Source organism: Salvelinus fontinalis, chromosome 15, assembly GCF_029448725.1.
Source record: "Salvelinus fontinalis isolate EN_2023a chromosome 15, ASM2944872v1, whole genome shotgun sequence".
In the NCBI taxonomy this organism is placed as follows: Eukaryota; Metazoa; Chordata; class Actinopteri; order Salmoniformes; family Salmonidae; genus Salvelinus; species Salvelinus fontinalis.
Genome location: NC_074679.1, coordinates 10,634,613 through 10,649,146, shown reverse-complemented (window position 1 = coordinate 10,649,146; position 14,534 = coordinate 10,634,613). Strand labels below are relative to the sequence as shown.

At 45.4% G+C, this 14,534-nt stretch overlaps 1 protein-coding gene across 1 annotated transcript in view; it reads right to left on the bottom strand.

Moving 5' to 3' along the window:
* xdh (xanthine dehydrogenase) overlaps window positions 1-14,534 on the bottom strand; it is an 88,173-nt gene that overhangs the window by 42,594 nt on the left and 31,045 nt on the right. The window contains exons 11-14 of the mRNA XM_055862691.1: window positions 4,390-4,541; window positions 3,871-3,964; window positions 3,431-3,540; window positions 3,000-3,347 (exon numbers count right to left, since the gene is read on the bottom strand). Of these exons, the coding sequence (XP_055718666.1) occupies window positions 3,000-3,347; window positions 3,431-3,540; window positions 3,871-3,964; window positions 4,390-4,541 (704 nt within the window). The remainder of the gene's footprint in view (window positions 1-2,999; window positions 3,348-3,430; window positions 3,541-3,870; window positions 3,965-4,389; window positions 4,542-14,534) is intronic.

Sequence of the window (14,534 nt, the reverse complement as noted above, 5' to 3'; positions counted from 1 at the left end):
TAGCCTTACATTCTCCTGCAAAATGTCTTGATAAACTTGGGAACTCATTTTTCCGTCGATGATAGCAAGCTGTCCAGGCCCTGAGGCAGCAAAGCAGCCCCAAACCATGATGCTCCCTCCACCATACTTTACAGTTGGGATGAGGTTTTGATGTCTGTGTGCTGTGCCTTTTTTTCTCCACACATAATGTTGTGTGTTCCTTCCTTCCAAACAACTCAACTTTAGTTTAATCTGTTCACAGAATATTTTGCCAGTAGCTCTGTGGAACATCCAGGTGCACTTTTGCAAACTTCAGACGTGCAGCAATATTTTTTTGGACAGCAGTGGCTTCTTCCGTGGTGTCCTCCCATGAACACCATTCTTGTTTAGTGTTTTACGTATCGTAGATGTTAGCAGAGATGTTAGCATGTTCCAGAGCTTTCTGTAAGTCTTTAGCTGACACTCTAGGATTCTTCTTAACCTGATTGAGCATTCTGCACTGTGCTCTTGCAGTCATGTTTGCAGGACGGCCACTCCTAGGGAGAGTAGCAACAGTGGTGAAATTTCTCCATTTATAGACAATTTGTCTTACCGTGGATTGATGAACATCAAGACTTTTAGAGATACTTTTGTAACCCTTTCCAGCTTTATGCAAGTCAACAATTCTTAACCTTGGGTCTTCTGAGATCTCTTTTGTTTAGGCATGGTTTACATCAGGCAATGCTTCTTGTGAGTAGCAAACTTTTGTGAGAGTTTTTTAATAGGGCAAGGCAGCTCTAACCAACATCTCCAATCTCGTCTCAATGATTGTACTCCAGGTTAGCTGACTCCTGACTCTAATTATCTTTTGGAGAAGTCATTAGTCCAATTTGTAAGTCGCTCTGGATAAGAGCGTCTGCTAAATGACTTAAATGTAAATGTAATTAGCCTAGGGGTTCACATACATACACATACTTTTTCCAACCTACACTGTGAATGTTTAAATTATGTATTCAATATAGTCAAGAAAAATACAATCATTTGTGTGTTATTAGAAATTTATGCAGAAATACAGATAATTCCAAAGGGTTCAAATACTATTTCTTTCCACTGTAGTGATCTGGTGCTTCTGTTCCCAACCAAGGAGGGCTTACAGCATCACCCAGATCTTCTGCACAGATTCTGCCAGACCTGGGCCCTGACAATAAATCCCAGTAAGACAACAATAATGGTGTTGCAAAAAAGTCACCAACCAAGAATTCTCAAAAATGGGACAAACACCAATATTGAGACTTTGCACTTACTCAGAATTATGCCCCCCAAAAATCTCCTCTGTGCACAAAGTAAAACACCAAGTAATGCATGAATTAAAATCCAGAAAACAGCCGTTAAATTCTACAACCACCTAAAAGGAAGTGATTCCCAAAACCTTTCATAACAAACTCATCACCTACAGAGAGATTAACCTAGAGAAGAGTCCTATCAGCCAGCTGGTTCTGGGGAAAAGAGAGAGAGACAGAGATAGAAACAGAGATAGAAACAGAGGGAGGGAAAAGAGAGAGACAGAGGGAGGGAAAAGAGAGAGAGAGAGACAGAGATAGAAACAGAGGGAGGGAAGAGAGAGAGATAAGAAAGCTCTGGGCTCTGTTCACAAACACAAACATACCCCACAGAGGCCCAGGACAGCAACACAATTAGACCCAACAGAATCACGAGAAATAAAAATATAAATACTTGACACATTGGAAAGAATTAACAAAAACTAGAATGCTTTTTGGCCCTACACAGAGAGTACACAGTGGCAGAATACCTGACCACTGTGACTGACGCAAACTTATGGCAGGCTTTGACTATGTACAGACTCAGTGAGTGTAACAGTATAGCTTTAGTACGTCCCCTCGCCCCGACACGGGCGCGAACCAGGGACCTTCTGCACACATCAACAACAGCCACCCATGAAGCATCGTTACCCATCGCTCCACAAAAGCCGAGGCTCTTGCAGAGCAAGGGGAAACACTACTTCTAGGTTTCAGAGCAAGTGACGTAACTGATTGAAACGCTATTAGCGCGTACCCGCTAACTAGCTAGCCATTTCACATCTGTTACACTCACCCCCCTTTCAACCTCCTCCTTTTCTGCAGCAACCAGTGATCCGGGTCAACAGCATCAATGTAACAGTATAACTTTAAACCGTCCCCTCGCCCCGACACGGGCGCGAACCAGGGACCCTCTGCACACATCAACAACAGTCACCCACGAAGCGTCGTTACCCATCGCTCCACAAAAGCCGCGGCCCTTGCAGAGCAAGGGGCAACCCTACTTAATGTCTCAGAGCAAGGGGAAACACTACTTCTAGGTTTCAGAGCAAGTGACGTAACTGATGGAAACGCTATTAGCGCGTACCCGCTAACTAGCTAACCATTTCACATCCGTTACATGAGCATAGCCTTGCTATTGAGAAAGGCCGCCGTCAGCAGACCTGGCTCTCAAGAGAAGAAAGGCTATGTGCAGTGCCCACAAAATGAGGTGGAAACTGAGCTGCACTTCCTAACCTGCCAAACGTATGACACATATTTCTCTCAGATTACTCAGACCCACAAAGAATTCAAAAACAAATACAATTTTGATAAAATCATATCTACTGGGTGAAAAACCAAAGTTTGCCATCACAGCAGCAAGATTTGTGACCTGTTGCCACAAGAAAAGGGCAACCAGTGAAGATCAAACGCCATTGTAAATACAACCTATATTTATGTTTATTTATTTTCCCTTTTGTACATCATTACAACATTGTATATAGACATAATGAAATACGAAATGTCTCAATTCCTCTGGAACTTACTTTGAGTCTAATGTTTACTGTTCATTTTTTATTGTTTATTTCACTTCTGTTTATTATCTATTTCACTTGCTTTGGCAATGTTAACATATGTTTCCCATTCCAATAAAGCTCTACAAATTGAATTTAATTGCGAGGGTGCGAAGTTACACTGTTCTTGAAACCAATAGTAATGTATGAAAATAATTATGATGTTTCTCACCTCATTGGCTAGTTTCTGTTGTACAGTCAGGTAAAACTTGTAAAACAGGCTGAGGGTCAGAGTTCGTCGGTAGGTCACCATGCCACCCGGCGCAGAGGGGTGAAGGGTCATCTCCTCAGCCAATGAGGAACAAGCATCCTGCAGAAGCTCTTCCCCCCACTGTTTTCCCAGAAGTCTGCTGGCTGTGTTCTTGGCCATGACAGTAGTAGCAGCCATCCCTCCGTAACTAAGGGCCAGGTGCTTGACGACGGTTGACCCCTCGGCGAATGTCACACTCATCCCTGACGTCACAATGCTGATGTCATCCTCACGACGAGGAGACTGCTTATAGGCAGCAAAGTACTGACCCTAAACCACACACACACACAAAGATAGACACAGAATGTGAGTCTACAACTACAATCTACTACTGTGTGTGGTGTGTGTCTGACCTTCTTGGTGTACGGGATCAGGACACATAGAAGAACCTCCTCAGGTGTCAGGATGGTCCTTCTGTAACCTGGGAAGAACTTCCGATCCATCACAACCACACGCTCACCACCTAGAGACACAGACAGACAGACAGACAGACAGACAGACAGACAGACAGACAGAAGAAAAAAGACAATATTTAAATAAATATGTAAGGAACTAAGGAGACTTTGACATGCTTGTGTTTTATGTGAATGGTCACATGACATTTCCACTGTCTGTCCCCAGTTTAACCCCTGGTGAGAAGTGTCAAAGACCAACAAGCATTTTTTGTGACCTACCTTTAGAGTTGAAACGATACTTTCACTCACACCATAAAAATGGACATAAAACAAGGAGGCTGAGATGCAAAAAGACAATATACTTAATCCATGCTGTAAAAAAAGCAGAAGTGATTTACCTTTGGACATGAGCGTGAGCTTGCAGCCAGCAGCCATAAAGACAGGGTTGAGGTCGGAGATGGGGCTGGCAGTCATGATGTTACCTCCAATGGCCTGAAGGAGACACACAAACACATATATTTTAGAGACCATACAGGTGCTTGTACTGCATATCTGTTGCACGTGTGTGTGGTGTGTGTTTTTTTATTTTTTTTATTTCACCTTTATGTGAAACACACACCTTTGTGTGTGTGTGTTGTGCATGTGGTGTGTGGTGTGTGTGTGTTGCGTGGTGTGTGTGTGTTGCGTGGTGTGTGTTGCGTGGTGTGTGGTGTGTGTTGTGTGGTGTGCATGTGGTGTGTGTGTGTGTGTGTGGTGTGTGTGTGTGTGTTGCGTGGTGTGTGTTGCGTGGTGTGTGTGTATGTGTGTGGTGTGTGTGTGTGTGTTGCGTGGTGTGTGTTGCGTGGTGTGTGTGTGTGTGTGTGTTGCGTGGTGTGTGTTGCGTGGTGTGTGTGTATGTGTGTGTGTGTAATACGTACTGCCACGTTGCGTATCTGCAGTCCAGCGAACCAGCGGAGTTGCTCCAGTACAGCGGTGAAGACTTCAGTCTGGTAGGAGGGCAGTTTAACCGTCGCTGCCTTCAACACATCACCCAGCAGGGTCAGGGAACAGGACGCTCCAAATACTATACCTACAAAACACACACACACACACACACACACACACACACACACACACACACACACACACGTAACATGTGCAAGGCGGCACTTTAAACTCCAAACTCAGTACAAGGCATTGACATGACATGCGTGTTTCTACCTTATACTGCCAGCTAACGGACGCAGAAGGTTAGGCAGAGAGCTTCACTACCTTTCAGTGAAGGAGGACAGGTAGGAGGACATGCAAGAGGACATGCAGTTGGATAGGCAGGAGGATAGGCAGGAGGATAGGCAGGAGGATAGGCAGGAGGACAGGCAGGAGGACAGGCAGGAGGATAGGCAGGAGGATAGGCAGGAGGACAGGCAGGAGGACAGGCAGGAGGACAGGCAGGAGGATAGGCAGGAGGATAGACAGGAGGATAGGCAGGAGGATAGGCAGGAGGATAGGCAGGAGGACAGACAGGAGGACAGGCAGGAGGACAGGCAGGAGGATAGGCAGGAGGATAGGCAGGAGGATAGGCAGGAGGATAGGCAGGAGGATAGGCAGGCAAACAGGCAGGAGGATAGGCAGGAGGATAGGCAGGAGGACGGGCAGATGGACGGGCAGGAGGACGGGCAGGGGGATGGGCAGGAGGATAGGCAGGAGGATAGGCAGGAGGATAGACAGGAGGATAGACAGGCAAACGGGCAGGAGGACGGACAGGAGGATAGGCAGGAGGACGGACAGGAGGATGGGCAGGAGGATAGGTGGGAGGACAGGCAGAGCTCGCTCCTGTTTGTGGACACCACACATCATCTGTAGCCTTTTGGCAGTCATATTTGTTTTACTGCTAAAGTAAGCAGATCAGGATGACTAACATATTGCATCGAAAACAGTTTTCAAAGATGGATTCTCTAACGAAATAGGGCTGTTTGACTAAGAGGTCTGGCAGAATGCCATGAGGTCAGTCAGGCGTGCGCCCGCGAAAGCGAGCTCTGTTCCTTTTAATTTCAAAAGACAAAGGAATTCTCCGGTTGAAACATTATTGAAGATTTATGATAAAAACATCCTAAAGATTGATTCTATACATCGTTTGACATGTTTCTACAAACTGTAATGGAACTGTTTTGACTTTGTCTGGACTTTCATCTAGACTTGCCCGCGCCTTGTGAATTTCGATTGGTGAACTAAACGCGCAAACAAAAAGGAGGTATTTGGACATAAAGATGAACTTTATCGAACTAAACAAACATTTATTGTGGAACTGGGATTCCTGGGAGTGCATTCCGATGAAGATCATCAAAGGTAAGTGAATATTTATAACGCTAATTATGACTTTTGTTGACTCCACAACATGGCGGGTATCTGTATGGCTTGTTTTGGTGCCTGAGTGCTGTACTCAGATTATTGCATGGTGTGCTTTTGCCATAAAGCTTTTTTGAAATCTGACACAGCGTGCATTAAGGATAAGTATATCTTTAATTCCATGCATAGCACTTGTATTTTCATCAACATTTATGATGAGTATTCCTGTAAATTGTTGTGGCTCTCTGCAAAATCACAGGATGTTTTTTGGAAACAGATTTCTGGATATAAATATGAACTTTATCGAAACAAAACATACATGTATTGTGTAACAAAGTTCAATGTGTCATCTAATGAAGATCATCAACGGTTAGTGATTCATTTTATCTCTATTTCTGCTTTTTGTGACTCCTCTTTTTGGATGGAAAAGGGCTGTGTTTTTCTGTGACTAGGCGCTGACATAACATAATCAGATGGTGTGCTTTCGTCGTAAAGCCCACTGTGGTGTGATTAACAACAAGTTTAGCTTTAAAATGGTGTATAATACTTGTATGTTTGAGGAATTTTAATTATGAGATTTCTGTTTGAATTTGGCGCCCTGCACTTTCACTGGTTGTTGTCAAATCGATCCCGTTAATGGGATTTCAGTCGTAAGAAGTTTTAAGGCTGATGTCGGATTGTACAGTTCACAAATGGTACGCGACAAATCACCTGGACAGCTCTTTAGCTTTTTGTTCCAGCATGACCTAACACAGACTGTCTCTTTAGCTTTTTGTTCCAGAATGACCTAACACAGACTGTCTCCAAAGCTGTACCAGCCACAACAGCATCAGTTGAGAGGTCCTTTTCTGAGCTGAAACGGCTAAAGAAATGCAGTCGAAAGTTGACCGATCAAGGACGACTCTCGTCTCTATCGCATCGAGACCAAGGAACTTTTCAAACTGAAGACCAACAGGGAGGAGTTTTACAGTCACCAATGTCTTTAGCTGGAAGGATAGATAGAAGTAGTCTTCTGTTATTACAGTCTGTTGCACCCTCAACAACCACTGGGATTATTATATGACCCTGCTGGTCATCTATGAACATTTCTTGGCCATGTTTTGTTATAATCTCCACCCGGCACAGACAGAAAAGGACTGGCCACCCCTCATAGCCTGGTTCCTCTCTAGGTTTCTTCCTAGGTTCCTGCCTTTCTAGGGAGTTTTTTCTAGCCACCGTGCTTCTACACCTGCATTACTTGCTGTTTGGGGTTTTAGGCTGGGTTTCTGTACAGCACTTTGAGATATCAGCTGATGTAAGAAGGGCTTTATAAATACATTTGATTTGATATTTATTATTATTCTTTCAATGGCAGACTGACCAGTCATATAACACCATAGTATACATTGAATGTAGACTGATAAAGGTGAATCCAGGTGAAAGCTATGATCCCTTATTGATGTCGCTTGTTCAATCCAATTCAATCAGATGTAGATGAATATGGCTTTTTTTAAGCCTTGAAACAATTGAGATATGGATTGTGTTTGTGTGCTATTCAGAGGGTGAACGTGCAAGACAAAAGATATGCCTTTGAACAGGGTATGGTAGTAGGTAGCAGGCACACTGCTTTGAGAGTGTCAAGAACTGGAAAGCTGCTGGGTTTGTCACACTCAACAGTTTTCTGTGTTCATCAAGAACGGTCCACCACCAGCCAACTTGACACAACTGTGGGAAGCATTGGATTCAACATGGGCCAGCATCCCTGTGTAACACCTTTTGATACCATGTAGAGTCCATGCCCATCAAATTGAGGCTGTTCTCAAGACAAAAAGGGGGGTGCAAACTCAATATTTGGAAGGTGTTCCTAATGTTTTGTCCACTCAGTGTATATCTCAGTAGCGCTGACTACTAGGCACAGTGTGTGTAATGCTGTATACTCACTGTCTGTGGTGCTGAAAGTCACCTGTTGCATGAGGCACAAGCTATTAGGGCCTGTGAATGTGTGTCTACCTGCTGCTGTTTGGTTGTGGTCGTGTCATACCGATAAACACCGTAGCAAATAAATCTACTTTATGAGTGTGTGTGGTGTGTGTGGTGTGTGTTGTGTGTGTTGTGTGTGTTGTGTGTGTTGTGTGTTGTGTGTGTTGTGTGTGTTGTGTGTTGTGTGTGTTGTGTGTGTTGTGTGGTGAGTGTGTTGTGTGCTGTGTGGTGTGTGTTGTGTGTTGTGTGTTGTGTGTTGTGTGTTGTGTGTTGTGTGTGTTGTGTGTTGTGTGTTGTGTGTTGTGTGTGTTGTGTGTTGTGTGTGTTGTGTGTGGTGTGTGGTGTGTGGTGTGTGGTGTGTTGTGTGGTGTGTTGTATGGTGTGTGTTGTGTGGTGTGTTGTATGGTGTGTGTTGTGTGGTGTGTTGTGTGGTGTGTGTTGTGTGTTGTGTGTTGTGTGGTGTGTGGTGTGTGGTGTGTGTTGTGTGGTGTGTGGTGTGTGGTGTGTGTTGTGTGGTGTGTGGTGTGTGGTGTGGTGTGTGGTGTGTGTTGTGTGTTGTGTGGTGTGTGTTGTGTGGTGTGTGTTGTGTGGTGTGTGTTGTGTGTTGTGTGGTGTGTGTTGTGTGTGGTGTGTGGTGTGTGTTGTGTGTGTTGTATGGTGTGTGTTGTGTGTTGTGTGTTGTGTGTGTTGTATGGTGTGTGTTGTGTGTTGTGTGTGTTGTATGGTGTGTGTTGTGTGTTGTGTGTGTTGTGTGGTGTGTGTTGTGTGTGTTGTATGGTGTGTGTTGTGTGTTGTGTGTTGTGTGTGTTGTATGGTGTGTGTTGTGTGTTGTGTGTGTTGTATGGTGTGTGTTATGTGTTGTGTGTTGTGTGTTGTGTGGTGTGTGGTGTGTGCTGTGTGGTGTGTGGTGTGTGTTGTGTTGTGTGTGGTGTGTTGTGTGGTGTGTGTTGTGTGGTGTGTGTTGTATGGTGTGTGTTGTGTGGTGTGTGTTGTGTGTTGTGTGGTGTGTGTTGTGTGGTGTGTGGTGTGTGGTGTGTGGTGTGTGGTGTGTGTTGTGTGTTGTGTGTTGTGTGTGTTATATGGTGTGTGTTGTGTGTTGTGTGTTGTGTGTGTTGTGTGTTGTGTGTTGTGTGTGGTGAGTGTTGTGTGTGTTGTGTGGTGTGTGTTGTGTGGTGTGTGTTGTGTGTTGTGTGTTGTGTGTTGTGTGTGTTGTGTGTGTTGTGTGGTGTGTGTTGTGTGTGTTGTATGGTGTGTGTTGTGTGTTGTGTGTTGTGTGTTGTGTGTTGTGTGGTGTGTGTTGTGTGTTGTGTGTGTTGTATGGTGTGTGTTGTGTGTTGTGTGTTGTGTGTTGTGTGTGTTGTATGGTGTGTGTTGTGTGTTGTGTGTTGTGTGTTGTGTGTTGTGTGTGTTGTGTGGTGTGTGGTGTGTGGTGTGTGTTGTGTGTTGTGTGTGTTGTGTGGTGTGTGGTGTGTGTTGTGTGTGTTGTATGGTGTGTGTTGTGTGTTGTGTGTGTTGTATGGTGTGTGTTGTGTGTTGTGTGTGTTGTATGGTGTGTGTTGTGTGGTGTGGTGTGTTGTGTGTGGTGTGTGGTGTGTGGTGTGTGGTGTGTGGTGTGTGGTGTGTGGTGTGTGTTGTGTGGTGTGTGTTGTGTGGTGTGTGTTGTGTGGTGTGTGTTGTGTGGTGTGTGTTGTGTGGTGTGTGTTGTGTGTTGTGTGTTGTGTGGTGTGTGTTGTGTGGTGTGTGGTGTGTGTTGTGTGTTGTGTGTGTTATATGGTGTGTGTTGTGTGTTGTGTGCGTTGTGTGGTGTGTGGTGTGTGTTGTGTGTGTTGTATGGTGTGTGTTGTGTGTTGTGTGTGTTGTATGGTGTGTGTTGTGTGTTGTGTGTGTTGTATGGTGTGTGGTGTGTGTTGTGTGTTGTGTGTGTTGTGTGGTGTGTGGTGTGTGTTGTGTGTGTTGTATGGTGTGTGTTGTGTGTTGTGTGTGTTGTATGGTGTGTGTTGTGTGTTGTGTGTGTTGTATGGTGTGTGTTGTGTGGTGTGGTGTGTTGTGTGTGGTGTGTGGTGTGTGGTGTGTGGTGTGTGGTGTGTGTTGTGTGTTGTGTGGTGTGTGTTGTGTGGTGTGTGTTGTGTGGTGTGTGTTGTGTGGTGTGTGTTGTGTGGTGTGTGTTGTGTGTTGTGTGTTGTGTGGTGTGTGTTGTGTGGTGTGTGGTGTGTGTTGTGTGTTGTGTGTTGTGTGTGTTATATGGTGTGTGTTGTGTGTTGTGTGCGTTGTGTGGTGTGTGGTGTGTGTTGTGTGTGTTGTATGGTGTGTGTTGTGTGTTGTGTGTGTTGTATGGTGTGTGTTGTGTGTTGTGTGTGTTGTATGGTGTGTGTTATGTGTTGTGTGTTGTGTGTGTTGTGTGTGTTGTGTGTTGTGTTGTGTGTTGTGTGTTGTGTGGTGTGTGGTGTGTGTTGTGTGGTGTGTGTTGTGTGTTGTGTGGTGTGTGGTGTGTGCTGTGTGGTGTGTGTTGTGTTGTGTGTGGTGTGTTGTGTGGTGTGTGTTGTGTGGTGTGTGTTGTGTGGTGTGTGTTGTGTGGTGTGTGTTGTGTGGTGTGTGGTGTGTGTTGTGTGTTGTGTGTTGTGTGGTGTGTGGTGTGTGTTGTGTGTTGTGTGTTGTGTGTGTTATATGGTGTGTGTTGTGTGTGTTGTGTGTTGTGTGGTGTGTGTTGTGTGTTGTGTGGTGTGTGGTGTGTGCTGTGTGGTGTGTGTTGTGTTGTGTGTGGTGTGTTGTGTGTTGTGTGTTGTGTGGTGTGTGTTGTGTGGTGTGTGTTGTGTGGTGTGTGTTGTGTGGTGTGTGTTGTGTGTTGTGTGGTGTGTGGTGTGTGGTGTGTGCTGTGTGGTGTGTGGTGTGTGGTGTGTGGTGTGTGTTGTGTGTTGTGTGTTGTGTGTGTTATATGGTGTGTGTTGTGTGTGTTGTGTGGTGTGTGGTGTGTGTTGTGTGTGTTGTGTGGTGTGTGTTGTGTGTTGTGTGTTGTGTGTTGTGTGTTGTGTGTTGTGTGTGTTATATGGTGTGTGTTGTGTGTTGTGTGTGTTGTGTGGTGTGTGTTGTGTGTTGTGTGTTGTGTTGTGTGTTGTGTGTTGTGTGTTGTGTGGTGTGTGGTGTGTGGTGTGTGTTGTGTGTTGTGTGTTGTGTGTTGTGTGGTGTGTGTTGTGTGTTGTGTGTGTTATATGGTGTGTGTTGTGTGTTGTGTGTTGTGTGTGTTGTGTGGTGTGTGGTGTGTGTTGTGTGGTGTGTGGTGTGTGTTGTGTGTGTTGTATGGTGTGTGTTGTGTGTTGTGTGTTGTGTGTGTTGTGTGTTGTGTGTTGTGTGTGTTGTATGGTGTGTGTTATGTGTTGTGTGTTGTGTGTTGTGTGGTGTGTGTTGTGTGTGTTGTGTGTTGTGTTGTGTGTTGTGTGTTGTGTGGTGTGTGGTGTGTGGTGTGTGTTGTGTGTGTTGTGTGTGTTGTGTGTGTTGTGTGTGTTGTGTGTGTTGTGTGTGTTGTATGGTGTGTGTTGTGTGTTGTGTGTTGTGTGTTGTGTGTGTTGTATGGTGTGTGTTGTGTGTTGTGTGGTGTGTGCTGTGTGGTGTGTGGTGTGTGGTGTGTGGTGTGGTGTGTGGTGTGTGTTGTATGGTGTGTGTTGTGTGGTGTGTGTTGTGTGGTGTGTGGTGTGTGTTGTGTGTGTTGTATGGTGTGTGTTGTGTGGTGTGTGGTGTGTGTTGTGTGGTGTGTGGTGTGTGTTGTATGGTGTGTGTTGTGTGGTGTGTGTTGTGTGTTGTGTGGTGTGTGTTGTGTGTTGTGTGGTGTGTGGTGTGTGCTGTGTGCTGTGTGGTGTGTGTTGTGTGGTGTGTGTTGTGTGGTGTGTGGTGTGTGCTGTGTGGTGTGTGGTGTGTGGTGTGTGGTGTGTGGTGTGTGTTGTGTGTTGTGTGTTGTGTGTGTTATATGGTGTGTGTTGTGTGTTGTGTGTGTTGTGTGGTGTGTGGTGTGTGTTGTGTGTGTTGTATGGTGTGTGTTGTGTGTTGTGTGTTGTGTGTGTTGTATGGTGTGTGTTGTGTGTGTTGTGTGTTGTGTGTTGTGTGTGTTGTATGGTGTGTGTTGTGTGTTGTGTGGTGTGTGGTGTGTGGTGTGTGTTGTGTGTTGTGTGTTGTGTGTGTTGTGTGGTGTGTGGTGTGTGTTGTGTGTGTTGTATGGTGTGTGTTGTGTGTTGTGTGTGTTGTATGGTGTGTGTTGTGTGTTGTGTGTGTTGTATGGTGTGTGTTGTGTGTTGTGTGTGTTGTATGGTGTGTGTTATGTGTTGTGTGGTGTGTGTTGTGTGTGTTGTGTGTTGTGTTGTGTGTGTTGTGTGTTGTGTTGTGTGTTGTGTGGTGTGTGGTGTGTTGTGTGGTGTGTGTTGTGTGGTGTGTGCTGTGTGGTGTGTGGTGTGTGGTGTGTGGTGTGTGTTGTATGGTGTGTGTTGTGTGGTGTGTGTTGTGTGGTGTGTGTTGTGTGTTGTGTGGTGTGTGTTGTGTGTGTTGTATGGTGTGTGTTGTGTGGTGTGTGGTGTGTGTTGTGTGGTGTGTGTGGTGTGTTGTGTGGTGTGTGGTGTGTGGTGTGTGTTGTATGGTGTGTGTTGTGTGGTGTGTGTTGTGTGGTGTGTGTTGTGTGTTGTGTGGTGTGTAGTGTGTGTTGTGTGGTGTGTGTTGTGTGGTGTGTGGTGTGTGGTGTGTGGTGTGTGGTGTGTGGTGTGTGTTGTGTGTTGTGTGTTGTGTGTTGTGTGTTGTGTGTTGTGTGTGTTATATGGTGTGTGTTGTGTGTTGTGTGTTGTGTGTGTTGTGTGGTGTGTGGTGTGTGTTGTGTGTGTTGTATGGTGTGTGTTGTGTGTTGTGTGTTGTGTGTGTTGTATGGTGTGTGTTGTGTGTTGTGTGTGTTGTATGGTGTGTGTTATGTGTTGTGTGTTGTGTGTTGTGTGGTGTGTGTTGTGTGTTGTGTGTTGTGTGTGTTGTGTGTGTTGTGTGTGTTGTGTGTGTTGTGTGTTGTGTGTGTTGTATGGTGTGTGTTGTGTGTTGTGTGTGTTGTGTGGTGTGTGGTGTGTGTTGTGTGTGTTGTATGGTGTGTGTTGTGTGTTGTGTGTGTTGTATGGTGTGTGTTGTGTGTTGTGTGTGTTGTATGGTGTGTTGTGTGTTGTGTGTTGTGTGTGTTGTGTGGTGTGTGTTGTGTGTGTTGTGTGTGTTGTGTGGTGTGTGTTGTGTGTGTTGTGTGTGTTGTGTGTGGTGTGTGTTGTGTGTGTTGTGTGTGGTGTGTGTTGTGTGTGGTGTGTGGTGTGTGTGGTGTGTGGTGTGTGTTGTGTGTTGTGTGTGTTGTGTGGTGTGTGGTGTGTGGTGTGTTGTGTGTTGTGTGTTGTGTGTGTTGTGTGGTGTGTGTTGTGTGTGTTGTGTGGTGTGTTGTGTGTGTTGTATGGTGTGTGTTGTGTGTTGTGTGTGTTGTGTGGTGTGTGGTGTGTGTTGTGTGTGTTGTATGGTGTGTGTTGTGTGTTGTGTGTTGTGTGTGTTGTATGGTGTGTTGTGTGTTGTGTGTTGTGTGGTGTGTGTTGTGTGGTGTGTGCTGTGTGGTGTGTGTTGTGTGGTGTGTGTTGTGTGTTGTGTGGTGTGTGGTGTGTGGTGTGTGTTGTGTTGTGTGGTGTGTGGTGTGTGTTGTGTGGTGTGTGTTGTATGGTGTGTGTTGTGTGGTGTGTGTTGTGTGGTGTGTGTTGTGTGGTGTGTGTTGTGTGGTGTGTGGTGTGTGCTGTGTGTTGTGTGGTGTGTGTTGTGTGTTGTGTGTTGTGTGTTGTGTGTGTTATATGGTGTGTGTTGTGTGTTGTGTGTGGTGTGTGTGGTGTGTGTTGTGTGTTGTGTGGTGTGTGTTGTGTGTTGTGTGGTGTGTGCTGTGTGGTGTGTGTTGTGTGGTGTGTGTTGTGTGTTGTGTGTTGTGTGGTGTGTGTTGTGTGTTGTGTGTTGTGTGTTGTGTGTGTTATATTGTGTGTGTTGTGTGTTGTGTGTTGTGTGTGTTGTGTGGTGTGTGGTGTGTGTTGTGTGTTGTGTGTTGTGTGTGTTGTATGGTGTGTGTTGTGTGTTGTGTGTGTTGTATGGTGTGTGTTATGTGTTGTGTGTTGTGTGTTGTGTGTTGTGTGTGTTGTGTGTTGTGTGTTGTGTGTTGTGTGTGTTGTATGGTGTGTGTTGTGTGGTGTGTGTTGTGTGGTGTGTGTTGTGTGTTGTGTGTGTTGTATGGTGTGTGTTGTGTGTTGTGTGTTGTGTGTTGTGTGTTGTGTGTGTTGTGTGGTGTGTGGTGTGTGTTGTGTGTGTTGTATGGTGTGTGTTGTGTGTTGTGTGTGTTGTATGGTGTGTGTTGTGTGTTGTGTGTTGTGTGTTGTGTGTTGTGTGTGTTGTGTGGTGTGTGGTGTGTGTTGTGTGTGTTGTATGGTGTGTGTTGTGTGTTGTGTGTGTTGTATGGTGTGTGTTGTGTGTTGTGTGTTATGTGTTGTGTGGTGTGTGGTGTGTGTTGTGTGGTGTGTGGTGTGTGGTGTGTGTTGTGTGTTGTGTTGCGTGTTGTGTGTTGTGTGTGTTGTGTGTTGTGTGGTGTGTGTTGTGTGTGTTGTATGGTGTGTGTTGTGTGTTGTGTGTTGTATGGTGTGTGTTGTGTGTTGTATGGCGTGTGTTGTGTGTTGTGTGTTGTATGGTGTATGGTGTGTGTTGTATGGTGTGTGTTGTATGGTGTGTGTTGTGTGGTGTGTGTTGTGTGTTGTGTGGT